Source organism: Salvia splendens, chromosome 16 (assembly GCF_004379255.2).
Source record: "Salvia splendens isolate huo1 chromosome 16, SspV2, whole genome shotgun sequence".
Lineage (NCBI taxonomy): Eukaryota > Viridiplantae > Streptophyta > Magnoliopsida > Lamiales > Lamiaceae > Salvia > Salvia splendens.
In genome coordinates, this window is record NC_056047.1 from 5177555 (window position 1) to 5197687 (window position 20133).

General features: G+C 40.0%; 2 protein-coding genes across 2 annotated transcripts; one reads left to right on the plus strand and one right to left on the minus strand.

The window, feature by feature from the left end:
- The first annotated feature begins 927 nt into the window (after positions 1-927).
- On the plus strand, positions 928-3742 carry LOC121770700 (bZIP transcription factor 12-like). Its single transcript, XM_042167469.1, has 4 exons — positions 928-1796; positions 1922-1993; positions 2154-2183; positions 3408-3742. Exons 1-4 carry the CDS (start codon positions 1176-1178, stop codon positions 3480-3482), a joined length of 798 nt encoding a protein of 265 aa, XP_042023403.1. The 5' UTR covers positions 928-1175; the 3' UTR covers positions 3483-3742.
- On the minus strand, positions 3182-5807 carry LOC121770701 (protein ROH1-like). Its single transcript, XM_042167470.1, has 2 exons — positions 4049-5807; positions 3182-3691 (listed from the first exon to the last, which is right to left on the minus strand). Exons 1-2 carry the CDS (start codon positions 4742-4744, stop codon positions 3626-3628), a joined length of 762 nt encoding a protein of 253 aa, XP_042023404.1. The 5' UTR covers positions 4745-5807; the 3' UTR covers positions 3182-3625.
- Between the last annotated feature and the right edge of the window lie 14326 nt (positions 5808-20133).

Consider the following 20133-nt stretch of genomic DNA (forward strand, 5'->3'; position numbering starts at 1 on the left):
CAAAGCGATGGGCACTGGAAGATGGTGCTAGTTCGAGCTCGGGTATTGTCATGGAGCCCCTGCATATGGGTGTACCACGTACTAATGAATACTTGATCCAGCGGTACACTGATATGCGGAGTCAAATATCGCATACAACACTGCAGACTGATTTGGTTGAAGAGGTCTGGAACCATAGAAGGAGCGCCGCAGAGTGATATGAGTTTTCGGGTTGTTGTTTTTAAACTAGAAAATTTTCGTTGTATAATTTTCCCATTTTAATATAATACAACGAAGTTCTTGATAAACTTTTTTTTTGGTTAGGTTGTGAATTTTTTTTTATTTACAATCCAAATTATTTTATTTTAATTAAAATTATAAATATCATATATTATAGTCTAATAAAATTTATTGTAGTTAAATTATAAAATATTATTAAAAAAGTAAACAAATTAATTTTTATTTTGGAGCAGGCCACATTTCGTGGTCCTTGTTATTTACCATTGTGGAGAGTCCAGGAGAACCATATTTGATGGCCGGGCCAACTTTGGTGGACTCTCTAAAAGTCATCTACCTGAAACTCCTTTTTTTCCAAAATTTAAGTCTTTTTCATAAATAAAATTTTATATATTCCGTCCAAATTTAAGTCTTTTTCATAAATAAAGTGTTGTATATATTCTTTTTGTGTTGTTCCAATGCTACTTATTTTATCTTTCTTTTTTTGGTAAAATTTTAATAATTTCTTTTCTTTACTCTGACTTCTTCTTTCTTATTTTATTTTCTTTTTACTTAAATTTTAAATATAAATTTCTTAAATCCGGTATGAACGAGGGAGTATAATGATAGGTCAACATCAAGTTTAATATGCGGTTTTGTAAATTAGAAACATCATTAAATACATATGGCAGTTCTATCGAATATCAAATGAATGCAACCTGACATAATAAAATAAAGAGTACTTCTGAAAAGCAGAAAGTGAAAAAAGACGTTAGGTGCCAATCTGAAATGAGCGAGTACATATAGCTTTGTATACTCTCATCATCCCTCGCTTTCTCTCTCTTCGCTTTATTCAGCCGCTCATCTCTACAAAGACGCCATTTCTACACTCGCAATAGAAACTCTCTCACTGTCGGGTTGGATCAGGAAATTTCGATTTTTCAGTTCCGTGAAAAGCGGCGAAAACGGTTTTGAATTTCATGTTGATGGCCTCGCCGAGGGTGATCGCGTCCAATTCGGATCTGCCGCGTGACTCCCCTCCCTCCTCCATTAATATCCACTCCGATCAACCACCTAGGGGTTTCGGCTCCATGAATATGGACGAAATCTTCCGGAACATCTGCCCCGATTCCGCCTCCTTCGACACCGGCGCCGGAGAGGCTGCCGCGGCGGGGGGATTTTTACCCGGCAACGGAGGATTGAGGAATGTCAAGACGACGGAGGATGTTTGGAGGGATATCGTCATCGGCGGCGGGGGAGAGGCAGCTGCGATGACGCTGGAGGCTTTCCTGACGAAGGCGGGGGCTGTGAACGAGGAGGAGGTTGGGGTTCCGGCGCCGCCTCCGCCTGGGGGTTTTGGAATGGAAGGTGTGATGGTGAATCCTGCGCCGGCGACGGCTCAGTTTGCTGCGGCGGGGTGCGTGCAGAATGTGATTGGTGGTATGGAGTTTGGGAGTGGGATGGCGGCGGGGAGCGGGAGAGGGAGAGGGAAGAGGAGGGTGGCGGTGGACGAAGTGCCTCTGGATAAGGCGACGCAGCAAAAGCAGAGACGAATGATTAAAAATAGGGAGTCTGCTGCTAGGTCCAGAGAGCGGAAGCAGGTCTCTCCCTCTTGTTTTTTTTTTCTATTGTTTTTGCTTTTCCCCAATTTTTAAATGAAGTAGGAGTAATTCTTTCACTACTTTATTTTTTCAATGCATGAAGCTTCGTTTTTGCTTGCTTCTAGGCTTATACCGTGGAGATGGAGGCTCAGGTGACAGCCCTAGAGGATGAACATGACAGGCTCTTGAAACAAGAGGTGCCTCTCTCTCTCTCTCTCTGTTGGGATGCACTTGCATTTTCATTTGAATGCCTAGAATCTGTATGTTTTTAATCTTCTAGGGAGATTGCTGAACCTTTCCCCCCTTTGAATTGGTTTTCTGATGTGGAGAAGGTTCTCATAAAGCTCTAATTTGCAGGCTGAAATGAACAGGGAGAGATACAAACAGGTATATATTAATATTGTTATTGTTCACCCCATGACTCATCATTCTTGATAACTGAGAATATGTTGACATTTTAGCACCTGTTATACGTTTCAATATGTTTCTGTTGGAGTAAGCAATCGGTTATTTTTGCCATGGCTAAAGTAAATGTATACTCTATGCCATGTGCTTATGAAGTCTCTACGGCTACACACTTTGTAAATCTTGGTCAGGATTGTCTGTAATCAAGTTTTAGAATCAGCTTCATATTTTGGCATCTGACCCTACTTGCTAATTGTTTTAAGTTCTAACATGTAGCATTTGTGTGTGGCTTAAGTTTCCACAGTAATCTAAATCACAAGTATCACTCTACTCTAGCTGTAAGGACATCTGTTTGATGAAAATCAACTTTGATTGGTCTGAGATAAGAGTGGGAGAACTGACATACATGAACCTATTTGTTTTAACCACTCTGTTTGATCATCTGTCTGTAGTTAGTTATCAGCGCACCAATTGACGATCTAATACAAATGCATGTGATATCAAGATGCATGCTTGTTATGTGTTTAAATTTAAATTTACAATGGTATCAAATTGTATCAGGAAACTTGTAAGTATGGTTGTTATGTAGATACAGACATTATATAGAGTACTAGTATTATTTTGTGGTGAAGAAGATTGAATCCCTAAAATAACTGAAAATGTTTAGGTCATTGAAACGTCATTATGGCTATTATTACAAAGGGTGCCTTAACTACAGAAGTTTAACAATCTCATACCAGTTATGTATAGAAGCTTAACAAGCACACCAGTGATTCAGTTTTCCTCGATGGAGTAAGCTTGGAAGGCTTTGTAATTGTTTTAAGATGCAGAGAAGTATATAGTTTAGTTACTAGAACTTATACATTGCTTGTATATGCTCACAAATTGGACAACTCACTGAGCTAGATTTTAATGCCTAGCATTCTTGACAAGTTAAACCATAACGAGAAACCTCAAGAGTATACAGATGAGAAGTGGAAGGCTCCTCTGGATAGAGACATTATATATATTTTGTCAGGAGTGTTGGTTGACAACATATCTCTAAAGAGCAGTCTATTGAATTCCACTAACAGACATCAGTTATCAATTCTGATTTGTGATTGTCTGAGCCACCTGTTTCAACTTCTTACATATTTGAATCTATGTTCTTGTACAGTTTGATTGTGTTAGTCTGAATCACTGATCATCCATAATGGTGTAATGCAGCTCATGGAGAATATAATTCCGGTGGTGGAGAAGCGAAGACCTCCAAGAGTTCTGAGGAGCACGCGCTCCATGTAATGGCAGGTGCGCGTGGTTGACGATGATAAAGATTGTAGAAAGTAGGTCTTGTTGCCCTGCCATAGATATCCAGCAATGTTGCATGAGGATGTTCTGGCACGAGCTAGATACGCAGTTAGCTACAGATGCAGTAGTGTTCTCTTTCAAGGGGAATTGCTGAATGAAGCAGTCTGAGACATGTAAATCAAAAGCACATCTTGATCTCTATACTGTTTACAGAGGGAATACAATAAATCAGTTTACACTCTCTATTTGAAGCTCATCTAGTGGTTAATTATTTCTTGATGTAATAACATTTCTTTAGGAAAATGGTGGAATCGACTATTGATTTATCATTACACAATTTAGTAGCAACAAAAAAAAAACATTTAAGAGAGAGAAAGTGTTCTTGAAATGACAAGATTAAAGGGCAAATCTTTCCCAGACATGCACATTATTTAACAAGAATAAAGAATCAATCAAGAAAAAAATTGATGGCCAGCCTCACACAGACAGAGACCTGGAAACAGAATGACACAACAGTATTTTACAAGAAAGTACTATATATCACTAAGTACAAAATCTACCTGATAAAATTTTATAACTGTGGTCTGTGGCCAACATTGCAATTTCACTAAGGCTGTGTGGCCTTGCCAAGGAACTCGAGAGCGACAAGCCATGACTTTCCTAAACGTCTCGCGTAGCTTGCACTGCAGTGGCTCGAGTCCCGTCTTAAAAGCCCCACACGCTAAAGACAGCTCGTTGACATTCTCATTAACTTCATCCTTCAGCCTGTCCGACAGTGGGAACTGAGCAGCGTCTACCGAGTCTGTCAGCTGATGCACACACTTCTCAATCTGATATATCTCCTTCAACAATCCACAGGTGTTGCGCTGCTCTCTCTTCTTGGACTCGTCCATGATTCGGCTATGGAGCAAGAACAGAGGCGTGCTCCACGAGAACTGACGAGGGATTGCAAAGTGGATCTGCACGCCACGGTCCTGACAAGGGATTGCAGCAACAAGAACCCACAACACAAACATCAGAATAAAGCTCATTGCAAAGATGAGCATTGCCAAACCATTAGTCGCTGCTATTTCGTTCGTTTTTGGAGGAACCAATGTTCGCAATGGACTGGAGCTGCTTAGAGGCTGACCAAGAATGTGGCACGCTCCAAGAGAGTGACCGAGAGTGCCTTGATGATGAGCTCCGTTGGTGTTCCTTGCCTTTACGCCCAAAAGAGCGGTTTCTGTGTGAAAACACTGAGCCGGTATCTTTGTCATCCAACATCAGTAATGCCAAATCCATCAAGGCTTTTCTTGCACGACGAAACTGGCTCTCGCCAACCGTTCTCTGCTTCGCGTCAAGAGCACACACCACAATCTCCAAATGCTTCTGCCAGACACAAACGGTCTCAACACCATTGCGAGTTGCATTGAAGATATCCATCGCCTTGATGGCTCTCTCGAAATACTCAGTAGCAAGCCTGTCTGCTGGCGGCTTCGAAAGCAGTGTTTTGTTATCGGATAACAAGGTGCTGAAATCCTCCTGGGACATAGTGAACGCGTCCAACAACTTGTGTATCCACGAAACAGAGAGGAGCTCATCCGCACTAACCACTGAAAGATCGTGGAAACGGGCAAAAACCTGTCGTTGGAACGACTCAAGGCACTTGATATTCGGATCATGGCTCATTTCTGAATGAACCTGATCACTTCTTACAGTCAATATAGAGCGGCGAAATGATGCAAAAGGGATATGGCATCCACGATTATTTGGAGAAGGCATTTCTTCAAATTGTAACAGAACTCCTCAAACTCCTAAAATCTCACTCGAGTTTAAAAAACTAGGCATTAAGTGAACCCTAATTAGGCCCCAAATCAGAGAGCAGAAACTTGCAAAATCTCCAAACCATGATCTAGCCAGAATTTAACTTTATCAAATGACATAGCATAGCATAAACAACCACTTCAGATTTCAATTACAAATACTATAAATTTCCAAACCTTGATCAGTAAAACCTGAAAAAAAACACAAATTTCGCCAGAAAATCAACGGAGTTTAGTCTCAATGAACATCAACTCATGAACACAATTGAATTGAAAAGATTCAACAGAGTTCTAGTCAGACTAACGCAGATAAAAAACAGATGTTTAGCAAAAACCAAACCAGGAAAAAACAGAAACAAAGGAAAATGAAACCCTAGGGAATGGCACGAGAGATCATATGAATGAATTGGAAGGGGAATTTTTACACTGCAAAATATTTGACGCAAAGAAGAATAAATTAAGGCCGAAAATTTGAAAGCATGAATCTACAGGAAAGAAAGACAACTGTATAACTGCTGGTGGCTCTTAACACGCACTATTGTGTGTTTCTGTGTATTTGATTTATATAGAAAGCTCTACTACTAGGACTACTATTTTCGTACCAAATTAATTAATCGTTTCCTTTTGGAATATTGGTCTTACAAATAATAAATTTTGGCCAAATTTTGATATGTAGGAGTAAACTAGTTAAACTATAAAGTTTATTAAAAATCTGGAAAAAATACAAGTGCTTCTGTCAAACTATATTTTATATTTAAAAAAGAACTATGTAGGAGTATATTTTATATGAATGAAATCATCCAAGTACTTTTCTAAGAGACATAATTTAGAATTGATTATATTAGTATGTTAAATTGTTAATAGTACTCTATGGTGGCGTTCGGTTGCCATGACTAATATCATGAGACTATCCATCTAGGATTAAGTTGTGGGATTATTTTAGTTCGAAGGGGGAGGCTATGACTAATTATCATGAGACTATCCATCTAGGATTAAGTTGAAGGGTTCAATCTTATGAACCAAACATGATACATATTTAATCATGAGATTTAATCTTGCCAACTGAACACCCCCTATAAACCCAAACATTCTTCGTGGTATGACTGACCTTGATTTTTTTTTCCATTTTATCCAAATTTAAAATTATTACCTTTCAATAATGCGTTTCCGAATTGAATGTAATCGACAAGACACTAGTCACATTATCCTCTGTTATTGTCAGAGCATCAGCAATGGCGCCCGTCCCGGTGGAATTCCGACCGACGTGCCGGAAGTCTGCGCGGGACGTCCACCATTGTGCAAGGGAGGCACGGATACGGACATCCGCTGCGGACACCGGAGTTTCACGGCGTTCCGCGGATATCCGTCGCGACGTCCGTGCGGACGTCCGCGCAGACGTCCCGATTATTGCATTAATTTTTTTTTATTTCGGGATGTCCTTGGGGATGTCCGCCACTGTGCAGTGGGATATCCGTATGACGTGTCATCCGCAGTGAGATGTCCGTATGACGTGGAAGAATGTGTTTTTAGGATGTCCGCCAGGACATCCGCACCAGTGCTAATGCTCTCAACGTGATGCTTAATTTCCTCTTTTCAATTATGTATAATTATTACTTTATGTAACTTATCTATGTTAATAGTGAAGTGTATGTTTTACTCCCTCGTCCCTGAAAACACAAAACATTTGGAAGATCACATGTTTGAAGGTGGGACTAATAAAGTAAGACAAAACTAAAAAGAAAAAAATGATTAGAGTATTGTTAATGGAGAATGAGACTCATTCATTAGATAAACAAAGTTTTCTTAAATAGAATTGGTCTATTTTTAATGACATTTCAAAATAAAAAAAATATGATTTATTTTTTAGGGGATGGAGAGAGTAGTATTTTATCTCATCCTTCATCTTTTTTGCAACTCAAAAAGTTTGAAATTGAAAAAAAAGAGAGTATATTTTGAGTAAACTTAACACTAAACTATTCATTAAAAAATCAAAATAGTAACCAAAAGTCCAAATTTTTGTGATTAAAAATGAACCAAACTAAGAAATATTTTTATTTAAATATAAGTAAAACAGTTTTTCCAATTATAAGCAAATCGATCCAAAAATTGAAATTTTGAAGGAAAAGAAATTAGACGTGATCCAAATATCGACCCAAATTTGTATTTTATTTTGATTTAATTAGATTATTCGAATTATGAATATTTTCCTTACCTTTAATTGGGTGGATAACAATAATTGAAATTGTAAAAACAAATAATAAAAGGCAGACTACATAAATATTGATGGACAATCACTTTCTTATCCCATATTCATGAATGTAATGTATGTTCCTTCAATAATTGACACCTATTTATTTTTCAATACAGACATTTCTATAACACAATTTCCCCCAATGTTACTCTAATGTTTTGGGTCTTAATTGCAATTAATCTTTGATGCGATGTCCTACTAGATCAAAAATAATTTCTAATATACTAATACTAAAAGATGCGTTCACGTATAAAAACTAGATATAAAATCTAAATAGAATAAAAATAAATATAAAATGAATTCATTTTATTTAAATACTTAGATAGTTATGGGCTATATGTGATAGCTATTGGGCCATATATAAGTATGCTAAACGGGCCATAAAATGAGATAATTTATTAATAAAAAGGCCTACTCAAGCCCAATTCTCCAAGGGCTTCAAACTAATTGCAACAAACAAGTTTATATGTTAAGACACTACAGTAATTATTTTCTCTAAAACAAATTAAATGTATCCATTTCTTATAACAATTAAACCTAGCTATAAAATTAATATGGCTCTTACTATCTTATAGAAATATAAGGTTGATGGTTGGGCGAATTTTTGATGGTGATGAATGCAGGAAAATACAGATCACGACACAGAGATTTACGTGGTTCGATTTACTGAGGTAAATCTACGTCCACGGGAAGAAAAGAGGGCAGAGTTGTATTGCTTGATCTGTTTTCTACAGCTTACAATACAGACTTGCTATTTGATATTTGATCTCTCGAGAACCTCGTCTCCTATCTGATCTAAGTTCTATTTATACATTGAACTAAGATCGTGGCTTGCATCACCACTAACTAGGTCGTGGCTTACATCATCACTAATTAGGTCGTGGCTTACATCATCACTAATTAGATCGTGGATGTCGTGGAGGTCATGAGATCTTGCATGGGTCCACCACTAAATAGATCGTGTAGTGGAGGTCGTGGAGGTTCTGCATGAGTCCACTATCTCCCAGTTCGGTCGAATACTGAGACCGAACTGCTGAACTATTGCCGAGCAGCTTTTGCCGATCTGAGAGTAGAGCTTGATTGGTCGGCTTTTACCGAGCTGTAGGCTGGGGCTGAACTCTTTGGTAATGCCGAACTGATTGGTCGGCTTTTACCGAGCTGTAGGCTAGGGCCGAGCTGAACTCTTTGGTAATGCCGAACTGATTGGTCGGCTTTTACCGAGCTGTAGGCTAGGGCCGAACTCTTTGGTAATGCCGAACTGATACTCTTCCTTGGTCTTTGGGCTGATGGGCCGTCACTGCTATTGGGCTTGTTTAGTACGTACCCCATCACTACCCCCCCCGAAAAGCGAAGTGAATCACTTCGGCGAAGCGAGTCACTTCGGCATTCTGGATAAAGGTACGGGGGAGGCTGACGTTAGGGGACGTGCCTTGCGCGTGACTGCATTAAATGCGACAGTAAAATCCGGCCGTTGAATCCTGAAAAGGTGGGATTCGAAACGGTGCGATGATTTTGAAATCTTCTCCGAATCTGATAAATACGTCTTTTCTTCATCAGTTGAACACTTTTGCTATTGCTTCTTCTGCATTCTCTCTCTTTTGCGAAAAAATTTCCTTCCGCTTTCAAGAATTTCTTCAGAATTTTTTCAGACTTTCAAAGAGTAAGAACTATGTCTTCTTCTTCTTCTTCTGAGTCAGGTAGCGGTAGGAAAGGGGATAAGGGGTCTTCTAGCCGGAAAGAATCCGGGGAGAAGACCGTAGAGTATTTTCACAGCATCTTGAGTAAGGATACTGTGATATCCTTACACGAAAAATATTTTTTTCCTGGGGGGAAGGTTGCGATTCCCGACGACCTTCATAGGGCTGACTCGCCGCCGGAGGGTTACGCCACCGTTTACGAAGCCGGCTTGGAATGCGGGCTTCGTTTCCCTCTTCCCCCTGCCTTTGTAGAGCTGCTAGATTTTTTTCAACTCCCTTTAGGTCAGGTGACTCCGAACTCTTGGAGGCACTTATCGGCCTTTGCTGCCGAACTGCGTAGGCTAGATAAGGATCTGTCTCTGAGGGCAATCCTTAATTTCTTCCAGTTTAAGAGGAAGGGATCTTGGTTTTACTTGATCCCTTTACAGCCCTTTAGAGCCTTTTGTAAAACCAAATGGCCGAAATGGCAAAATCGCTTCTTTTTTTATAATAGGACTTCAGCTTCGGACTTTTCCTGGAGAGGGCCGAAGTCCGTTATTCCTCATCCTCGGGTAGAACCGTTGGACGAGCTCGAGGCCGAGCTCAATAAGATTCCTATGATTAGGAAGCAGTACCTGGAGTCTGAGCTCGTCAAGGGCGACTTCGTGTTCGACTCCTCGTCTTCGGACGAAGAGACTGAGGGTGAGGAATTCTTTTTTATGCATTACTGCCTTGACGACGAAAACTAACCTTGTTTTCTTGCTTTTTGGCAGTGTACATGCTGAATAAGATTAGCCGCAAATCCTCCGAATCTAAGGAACCGGAGAGGCCAAAAACCACCAGCTCGGCGTCTGATGCCGAGAAGAATCCGAAGAGGCAGAAGACCTCTTCTTCGGATCCAAAAAAGCCGGAGTCCACTTCGGCAAAGGGGAAGGGGAAGACCCAGAAGCCCCCAAGAGCGCCAGAGAAAGACGTGGTCTTGGCGCCTCCTTCGGAACATATCTGTGAGCCTTTTGCATGGCCCACGGACTTCGCCGAGGTGAACTTTCTTCTTGATTTTCTGGCCTTGCTTTTTTTCTCTGTATTTTTTGTAGCCCCTCTGTTGACTTTTTGCTTTTTCCATTTTCAGAGGAACGATATGCTCTCCAAGCTCGTCGCCGTCGAACTCTCCAAAGCGTCCAACGACTATGCTGAGATGCAGAGGAAGTTGGCGGCTGCTTGTCACCGGGCCGAGCAGGCTGAGGCAAACTTTGAGAAAGCCAGAGCTGCTAGGATTTCGGCCCAGGATGAAGCTCAGTTTGCCAAAAACCAGCTCGTCATCCAGCGAGAGCAGACGAAACGGAGGGATGCTGCCGCCGTGGTTGCCCAAGGAGAGGCTCTCCGTGCTTTCGCGGAGAAACTCTTTCTGAGCAACCAATTTTCAGCCTTTGTCGGTGATCTGCTGAGACTGATGACCGATAAAGCCGAGCAGGGTCCCGAAGTCATCCTGCCGCTGTACGGCCGAGAGATAGCAGCTCGGCTTCAGAGTCTGCCGGTGCTTGAGGAGCTTGCTTCGTCCTCGGTCCTGCTTTCTGCAGACCAAGTTCGTAGTTGCCGAGCTGACCGCGATGAGAACATGGAGGCTATCTTTGCCTCCATAGGGTCAGTTTCACCCGCTCCAATTTTCCATGGAGAGGGTGAGACCGAGCAGCATGAGCGGCAGACCGGCGATGAGCAGGCCGAGCAGGAGGCGCAGCAGATCGGCTACGGTGGCGCCGAGCAGGCTGGGGAGAGCAGGGAGGCCGAGGCTGAAGCTGAAGCAGACAAGGAGAAGGAAGCTGAACCTCACCGAGAAGGCGGAGACGAAGCTGGCGGAGTATGATTTCGTCTCCCTTCTCTTAGTTTAGTTTCTTCCTTCTTGTAAAACGGCCTTGAAGCCCTTGTGTAGAAAATTTTTTTTCTTATGAATGAAAAAATTCTTCTTTCTGCTCTTGTGTCTTCGTATAGCCTTTCGTACTCTCTTTTACTCCTGTTGTGGTTTACTACCTGCTCAGTAATCTGAAATGCCGAACTGACGTAGCTGCTCTATATTCTGAACTCTTAAGGAGCTGGAGGTACTTCACTGGAAGCGGCTGTACTCTTCGGCTTTAGACGAAGCTGAGAAAAGAGCCATAGCTGACCAGGTGAAGAATGACGAACTCTTGGCTCGTTCAGTGAAGCTGGAGGCCGACAATAAGGACTTAGAGTCCGAAAAGAAAGATCTGGAGGCCGAGCTGAATACCGCCGTCGCTGAGAGGACTGCGTATGAGGATTTCATCTGCAGGCGCGGGGGAATGACCATCTCTGAAGTTCAGGAACGAGTTGACGAACTGTGGGAGGAATATCATGTACTCCGGAGGAACAATGCGCTGGAGAGCTCGGCTTGCCAACAAGTCGTGACATCATTGCGGCGCTGGGCTTCTCGGTACGACATCATTCTTTCCCGGCGTCCCTCAATCGAGAGATTCCTTAGGCATTTCCCGCCAACAGATGGTCGCACTCCAGCTCAAACCCCTGATTCACTTGCTCAAAACCCTACTCCAAGTCAGCAACGAACTCAGGAACAGCCGGAAACGTCAAGACGAGAACGGACTCAGGAGCAACCGGAAACGTCAAGACAAGGACGGACTGAAGTTCGTAGAGGAGCTGTGATTATGAGTGAGCAAGATCAACAAATGCTTCGTGAAGAGACTCTTCGCCGCCGAGGTGCTAGAGCTTCCCGGGCTCAGGGAAGAGGCGGTAGGTCGATTAGAGCACCTCGTCGACCTGCTTATTCTTCAGCTGCCCGGAACGCCCGAACTCGGCTTCACGAGGATTTTGTGAATAGATGGCTCAACTTTAGCAACCAGGGACAGTAGAATAGTCCTTTGTAATAGCGTAACGCCTTCTCGTAGGGCAGCGGAGTTGTATGCCGAACAAGTTTTAATAAATGAAATCTTCATTTCGCTTCTATCACTGCGTATTTACAGCTTAGCGAAAAAATTTCATCGTGCTCGTCCTCGGTCTTATGAAGTAAACTTCTTTGACCGGACTCGTCTTCGGTCTTATGAAGTAAGCTTCTTTGACCGGACTCGTCTTTGGTCTTGTGAAGTAAACTTCTTTGACCGGACTTGGTCCTCGGTCTTATGAAATAAACTTCTTTGACCGGACTCGTCTTTGATCTTATGAAGTAAACTTCTTTGACCGGACTCGTCTTTGGTCTTATGAAGTAAATTTCTTTGACCGGACTAAGCTTGTGTCCTAATTTGGCGAGTTTTATCGCGTGGATCGGACTTTCCCTTGTCCTAATTCGGCGAGTTTTATCGCGTGGATCGGACTTTCCCTTGTCCTAATTCGGCGAGTTTTATCGCGTGGATCGGACTTTCCCTTTGTTGCAGTTCGTTTCAGACGGACTGCTTGTTTCTTAAGCTGAATTGTGGTCTTGTATCCTCCTTAGAAGCTTGGACTCACAATCGTTGGCTTATATATGTTCTAAAAAGGGGATCAGCCTTCGAAGAACAAGATACCTCAGTAACATTTGTAAGAGACGACACGCACATAGACAGACAAAACGCACATAGACAAACAAAACGCATATAGACAAACAAAACGCGAGTAAAAAACAAAGAAAGCACATACCCCTAGGACCGAACTAGACACAAGACTGACTGACCGGACTGTCTCTTACAAATGGAACTTCATGAGGTTGGAAATGTACCATGTTCGGGGTGCTTGTTCTCCTGACATGTGAGTCAATTTGTAAGACCCTTTGCCGAGGACTTCTGACACCCGATATGGACCTTCCCATGTGGGTTCGAGTTTGCCCAGCTTTTCTGCTCGGCTTACTTCGTTGTTTCTCAAGACGAGATCTCCCACTTGAAATAGCAGCTTTTTCACCCTTTGGTTATAATACCGGGCTACTTGCTCCTTGTACTTGGCTGCTTTTATGCAGGCCAATTCTCTTCTTTCTTCGGCACGATCTAGTTCGGCTCTCAGTCCGTCCTCATTCAGTTCTGCTGAGAAATTAAGAGTTCGGGGACTGGGTATGCCGATCTCAACCGAAATCACGGCTTCAGTGCCGTACACCATCGAGTTCGGATCCGATGTGACTTCGGTCATTTCGCCTGCCTTTGACTCCGGCAGCAGTGATTGCTATGCTTGATGGTGCCGATCTGATTGCTCGGCACTTTTAAGCGCAATCTGCAAACACTTGCTCTTTTTTGATCACCTCGGATGACCGCTATCCCTCCCTTAGTGGGGAAGGAGTTCGGCGAGGAAGCCTCTGATCGCTATGATCGGGCTTCTTTTTGTCTTCTCTAGATGAGCTGTCTAAAGACCGTTTTCGACGGTCTGCCTCATCGGCACGAGAAAACTGGTCCGCAATGTCCCACATCTGTTGAGCTGTTTGCGGACTGCATTCCACGAGCTTTCTGTAGAGAGCTCCGGGCAGGATTCCATTTTGGAATGCCGAAATGACAAGTAGATCATTGAGATCATCTACTTGTAGGCATTCCTTGTGGAATCTCGTCATAAAGTCGCTGATCTTTTCGTCGCGACCTTGACGTATAGAAAGCAGCTGAGCCGAAGTGATTCGGGCTTCCGCTTTCTGAAAGAACCTCCTGTGGAAAGCATCCATTAGATCTCGGTAAGATCTAATGCTGCCTTGGGGGAGGCTATCGAACCACCTTCTTGCGTTCCCGATAAGCAGCTCGGGAAACAGCTTGCACATGTGGACCTCATTGAGACCCTGGTTCGCCATGTTATACTGATAGCGTCCCAGGAAGTCATGAGGATTCACCAACCCGTCATAAGTCATCGACGGAGTTCGGTAGTTCTGTGGAAGGGGAGTTCGGGTGATATCGTTCGAGAACGGAGTCTTCAATGCTCCGTACATGGCGAACCCGACATCTCTTCGGTATGGAGGAGATGGAGATCTCCTGTGATTCCGGTACCGAGGAGGAACATGAACATGTCGGGGTTGAGGATTCTTCTTCCTGGAAGACACGGCACTACTACTGCGGTAGTGACTTTCATGTCTGGATGAGGAAGGAGAATCCACCGTTTTCGTCTTCGGCTCTTGGCTCTTTTGCAGGAAGGCTAAGAACTCATCCTGCTTCTCAGCCAAGAACAGCTTGACAGCCTCATTCAAATCAGGCTGCTGGGAAGACTCGGTGTGTGGACCTTTTGAGCGGCTTGTTCCTTCATCGTGAAAACTGGAAGTAGATGTCTCCCGAGGCTGTTTTCCGGACCTGCGGGCTGGACTAGCTTCCTCATGGTTTTCACGAACGGTATTACGGGTAGTATGTGATCTGGTATGCATTTTTTTGGGGTGGAAAAAGGGTCAAAAATTCGCTTTATCACAAATTTGGTTCTCTGTTTCCCACAGACGGCGCCAGTGATGGTTGGGCGAATTTTTGATGGTGATGAATGCAGGAAAATACAGATCACGACACAGAGATTTACGTGGTTCGATTTACTGAGGTAAATCTACGTCCACGGGAAGAAAAGAGGGCAGAGTTGTATTGCTTGATCTGTTTTCTACAGCTTACAATACAGACTTGCTATTTGATATTTGATCTCTCGAGAACCTCGTCTCCTATCTGATCTAAGTTCTATTTATACATTGAACTAAGATCGTGGCTTGCATCACCACTAACTAGGTCGTGGCTTACATCATCACTAATTAGGTCGTGGCTTACATCATCACTAATTAGATCGTGGATGTCGTGGAGGTCATGAGATCTTGCATGGGTCCACCACTAAATAGATCGTGTAGTGGAGGTCGTGGAGGTTCTGCATGAGTCCACTATCTCCCAGTTCGGTCGAATACTGAGACCGAACTGCTGAACTATTGCCGAGCAGCTTTTGCCGATCTGAGAGTAGAGCTTGATTGGTCGGCTTTTACCGAGCTGTAGGCTGGGGCTGAACTCTTTGGTAATGCCGAACTGATTGGTCGGCTTTTACCGAGCTGTAGGCTAGGGCCGAGCTGAACTCTTTGGTAATGCCGAACTGATTGGTCGGCTTTTACCGAGCTGTAGGCTAGGGCCGAACTCTTTGGTAATGCCGAACTGATACTCTTCCTTGGTCTTTGGGCTGATGGGCCGTCACTGCTATTGGGCTTGTTTAGTACGTACCCCATCAAAGGTGTATCTAGTTTATGATTTATATTTCAAGTTACGCCAAATACTGTTAAGCTCGAGCTTGGTTCGTTTAGTTGCGAACTTCTCTAAACAAACTCGAATAAGCTTTAATCAAGCCCAAAACGAAATAGTTTTGGAGTAGCTTAGTTTTAATTTTGTACACTTCTTTCCCCTTCCCCCCAAAAAAAGAAAGAAAATTAGTAAATGAAAACTAGAATAGATATGTTAAATGAGAAAAAAAGATCTCACATGTGAAGACAAATAAATAATAGGAGCATAAACTAAATTCTGTCTGAAAAAAGTAAATTGTAAGTAATTGAAATGGTTAGTGTAGAAGTGCCCCAATCAGATAAAGCACTATGATAATCCCTCTAGAAAACCATGATTATTAGAATGTGTTTAGCTTTTTTCAACCAGCCTTTTTAGTAGCACTAATATAATTTTAAGAGGTGGGGGCTCAAGATTATTGCCTCAAATATGTCATTATGTTTTGACTTAATCTCGCTCATTTTCAAATTAAGCAAATAAAGTAAACCACTTGAAGTAAAACTGGTTTTTTAAATTAAAGAAATCATCCAATTGCATCAATATGTTGTCTAAAGTGATTTTATAGGATAGGAAGCACGAGCATTTTAATTTTTTTGTTGATGGAGATGGCTCCAATATTGGGCTTCACATTAGTAGTGGAGTTCGACATTTTTTAAATTAGTTATATCATTATTTTTGTACCTCAATAAAGTGATTTGTATAATTGAGGATTGACGATTGATTCCTAATCAAGGTTTTATTTTAGTTTATGTGAGTTTTAATGAGTTTGGTGGGTTCTACAAAATCTATCATAAATTCACCTCCTTTGATATCTTAATAAAATAAGAAGTGTCCCAAAAATTGATTAAACTACGCTTATATGTAATTCATGTAAAGACAATAAAATAGCTAATTAGTTTTTTTATTCAGAACTACTGTAGTCTGTAAATGTTTTTTTAAAAAATTAGCCTTCGATATTCCCTTCGATTTTGTGTTAAGAGTGACGGTAATTGTGGGCATCATATTCCCTCCGTCCACAAAAAATAGGACATTTTCATTTTCTGCATTCGTTTTGAAAAAATGATAATAAATAGTTAAAGTGGAGAAAAAGTAAAGTACGAGAGAGAATAATGTAGAGAAGCCTCTTGTCTATATTATTCTCTCTCTTATTTTTCTTTCTCCCCACTTTAACTATTTATTATCATTTTTTAAAACGGGTGCAGAAAATAAAAGTGACCTATTTTTCGTGGACGGAGAGATTATATGGTTTCACGTGATTGTTCATTTCAGGAGTTTAAATAAACAAAACTAATATAAGCCGATGTGAAATGGGTAGTTTAATGATAATGGAACATAATTTAACTAGTAAGATATTTTCTCTATCAATCTAATTAATTCTGTTCGTCCCAAAAGGTAATGAATTGCGGTGCAAATTTTAATTAAAGTGATTGATATTATAATCAAAGAAATGGTTTCATTTTATTAATAATAATGATAATAGTTAATAAATATATTTATTGATGAATAAAAGTAGGGATGTCAGTACAGCCTACAACACGTGGGTTGACCCGAATAGCCTACTAAATTTATAGGGTTGAGGTTGGAAATTTCCACCTGATAAATCACAATCTGATTAGTTCGCAATCCAGTAGGGTTGATCCGATAAGTTGGATCAAGGTGCAACTATTGTTTATTATTTCATTTACTAGTTGACAGCTAATTCGATATTTTTATAATATAAAAAAGTAACATTCAATTATACTAAATTATACTAAATAAATATGTTAGACTTTTATAGTAATATAACAAGGGAAAAATAAATTAAAAAATTTAAATTTAATATTAAATTATATTTAATTTTAAGCAAATATATCAATATTATGATAATTAAATGTTTTCATCTTATAAATATGAATATTTTTTAATCATTAAATTATGGGTTAATTTTACCAGTCGCTACTCGAAACTTGAACCGTTAGAATTAGGGTTGAATATTTACAACTTGATAAAACACAATCTGATTAGTCCGCACATGATTAACTCACAATTCAGGTAAGGATGGCCCAAAATCCATTGGACTGGCCTAATTCCCATCCTTAAATAAAATGTTGAAATGGAAATAATTTAATTTTAGGTACGGAAGGAATAGATTAAGAAATTGAAAACGAAAAGCATGCATCAACCGATCGATTAATGTCTATTCCCAAAGATATTTTAAATGATCTTGTTTAGCATAAAATGATTTTATTCTTATCATGTCAAGAAAATTATAGGATTGGAATAATGTAATATGTCGAAGCGTGAAAATATACATAGACTACCCCGACCAACCAGTGGTTCTATGAGTCTTAGCTAGGCACCACAATATAAATTTTGACAACATCAAAGGGTGTATATCACCTTGGTTTCACAACCCAATACATTGTAGCAAAAAAAACGATTCCGTCATCTTGGCAGCCTCCACACTTCGGCCCGACATCATGTGAGGGAGTTTAATCAGGGTACGCAGCAGCCGTTAAGGGGGAGGTCTTAACCCACTAGCTGTCAGAAGCCCATCTCCAAAGGCCTCATACTTGTGCCTGAGAGATGGAAACAACTACAAGACGATTACTAGATTCGAATCCAGACTCATTTCAGTAAGATCTGCCTATCCGTTGCCAACTACGCTGCCCCTAACATCCTACAACCTGCGATTTAATTTCATCATTGTAATCCTAATTACTTCGCCTTATTTATTATTCCATTTCCCCAACTTGTATCCTCAACTTTATTAATTGTTACTGTATTTATAATATTGGGTTTGAGTTCACCGTAATCTTTAAAATTCTATTCCTTTATCAGTCTAAAGAAAAAGAAACGAGGAAACAAGAAAAATAAAGATACCAATTCTATTTTACTGTATTACTCTCCTATTCTATTAAAGATATTTATTTTTCTTTTCAGTCAATTCTAATAAAGTAAATCATCATAAATATATCATAGTACTATATTGTACTACCCCTCTTTATTATTATTTCAACTATGTTTATCTTTTCATTAATATATTTAACTATCTTTTTTCTACTTAATATACTAACAATATCTTATAAAATTTAGTCCTATACTACCTTACCTAAAATGTGCTACCCAATAAGTGTGCCATCTTCTATGATAAAGAGGAACTACTTTTTTAAATTCTTACACAAACTTATCATGTGTATGTAAAGAATATATACACATATAGTTTTTCTTAATTCCCCATTTAAAGATGGCGACATCCTTCAATAGCACGGAATTTTAGGTGGAGTAGTTGTGTGTGATAAAGTGGAGGAGAAAAAAATGATTGAATATTTTAATGAGAGAGGAGAAGAGATTTATTTCCAAATATAAAATATGGACATCTTGTGTAGACAAAATAAAAATGAAATTTGGATCTCTTGAATGGGACGGATGAAGTACTTAATTATGAACATTAATGACACTCCATTTATCCATATGGTTAGTGGTTATGGTGACTCGGACTTCTAATTTATTTATGAACCGAAAATTATTTTACCAACTAAATTGCACTTTACCATTACACATACGACATATCTACTAGTAAGTTTGAATAAATATATAACTAGACTACTTGTTAACATCCCAAATATAAGGCAAGACAATCACCTAAAGTCCTATCTTCACTTTTTAAGGGGCCAAATTTAAAGCCATGATATGTATTTTTATTTATTTTTAATTAGAAGAAGAAGAATAAGTAACACAACCATTTGACAAGTGAGATCTAAGAATTATTTCAGTCTAAAAAAAGAAAATAATGCCTACAACAGTTCCAGATTCCATGTTCAGAAGCACTGATACTCGACAAACATGCGTGCTCATGGCGACACGTGTTAGGTGAAACAGTGGCATTTTATTTATACTGTAACAACACCTCTTATAGTAATAAAAAGTGGGAAAGGAAGAAAAAAAAACATCATCGGCAAAATGTTTTGTTAACACCAAGATTAGTGAAGAATAGCAGTTGCCATATGCTATTTATAACTAAACACCTTTTTCTATCCACATCGTTAGTGGAGCAAGAAACCTATAGCAATTTGTATCAATGGGTCCAAAATGATACTCATAATGCAAAATGCAATAACCCCACCTATATATAATATACATATATATGATACCTCATTATTGCACCAATTTGGCAAAAAAGTTGTTGTATTATAATATTGGTATAAAAAAACATATTTATTAATTTTATACTGACTTTACCAGGGTTCAAAAGTGGGAGCTAAGTTACGTAAGGGTTTGCACAAAATGATGTTATCCTCTTGATTGCATTTAATATGAGAAATGGGGTGGGCTATGTGAAGATGTGCTAATACTAATAGTATTCGATAACATTATTTGAGTACGTATCATCGCTACAGATGCAGGTGTTTGACAATCGAGTTTGCTTCCACTTATACATCTATTTGTATCACGTCATTAATGAAATTGTTGTTTTGCTTGTATCAGTTATTCGCTTTATTTTTATTTTCTTGTCGACAAACTTTGTTTCTTGTGTTGTGTATCATTGTAGTTTTGTTTTAGCATTTAAAAGATTAATTAGTTTGTTGCCTAATCTAACAACTCTTTTTCGTGTAGTTTGTTTGGATCTGCTGATCTCATTATGAATTGAAATTAAATCTTAATATTTTATTACCAAGTAGTTTAGTTTTTTATTTAAATGATACTAGTAGTATACTATATGTGTAGTGTATTGTACATAAAGACAGAATG